The sequence below is a fragment of the Otolemur garnettii genome, unplaced genomic scaffold (genome assembly GCF_000181295.1).
Source record: "Otolemur garnettii isolate 467f Iridium unplaced genomic scaffold, OtoGar3 scaffold00191, whole genome shotgun sequence".
Classification (NCBI taxonomy): domain Eukaryota; kingdom Metazoa; phylum Chordata; class Mammalia; order Primates; family Galagidae; genus Otolemur; species Otolemur garnettii.
The window spans coordinates 2,114,551-2,115,424 of NW_003852586.1; the positions used below are offsets into that span (position 1 = coordinate 2,114,551).

The 874-nt window shown below is 40.2% G+C and overlaps 1 protein-coding gene across 1 annotated transcript in view; it reads left to right on the top strand.

The window, feature by feature from the left end:
* Positions 1-588, top strand: part of LOC100953208 (UDP-glucuronosyltransferase 2A3) — a 13,094-nt gene extending 12,506 nt beyond the window's left edge. The window contains exon 5 of the mRNA XM_023507601.1: positions 218-588. Within this exon, the coding sequence (XP_023363369.1) occupies positions 218-497 (280 nt within the window). The 3' untranslated portion in view covers positions 498-588. The remainder of the gene's footprint in view (positions 1-217) is intronic.
* The last annotated feature ends 286 nt before the right edge of the window (positions 589-874 follow it).

Here is an 874-nt window from a genome sequence, read left to right on the forward strand (position 1 = left end):
TTCATTTCAACCCACTTTGTTAAGCATAAATGTTTCTCAGCCTTCATCCTATACAAATATCTGTTAAATGCTATGCAACCAACAAAGTTCATGCCACAAGAACTAATATTTTTGCAACAATTTTTTGACTTGAATAACATACATATACCATATTTTACCTACTTGTTTTTAACAAAAACCAAACTTTCTAATTTTTATAAGTGTTTTTGCCTTTCAGTTATAAGGAGAATGCTATGAAATTATCAGAAATTCACCATGACCAGCCAGTGAAGCCCCTGGATCGAGCGGTCTTCTGGATCGAGTTCGTCATGCGCCACGGAGGAGCCCAGCACCTGCGGGCTGCAGTCCACGACCTCAGCTGGGCCCAGTACCACTCCCTGGATGTGATTGGCTTCCTGCTGGCCTTCATGGCAGCTGTGATGCTCATCCTCACAAAGTGCTGTCTGTTCTGTTGCCGGAAGTTTGCTACCCCAAGGAAGAAGGGGAAGCAGGAGTAGCTGGGTCCTGGAACTGGAGCTGGGATCCATAAAACACCTTTTCCTTCGCAGCAGGGAAGCAATTACAATCAAATTGGTCCAGGTTAACACAGAACTGATTGTCTTTCTTGGTAACAAGCGTCACCATCAATCAAGTCCCACAACAAATATTCTCCAGTTTAAGAAATGATTTCAAAAAAAAAAAAAAAGGTTTCATATATATAGGAGAGTGCGTGTGTGTGTGTGTATTAAAATGTGGCTGTTAAGTGAATTATAGGAATTGTTTGTAATAGAATATTCCTTACCAGTGTTTGACACATATTTAAAGGGAAACAGAACCAATGCAGTGCCAGAGTCAATAATGTTGTTTTATGCTTAGAAACTTGAATGAATTTACA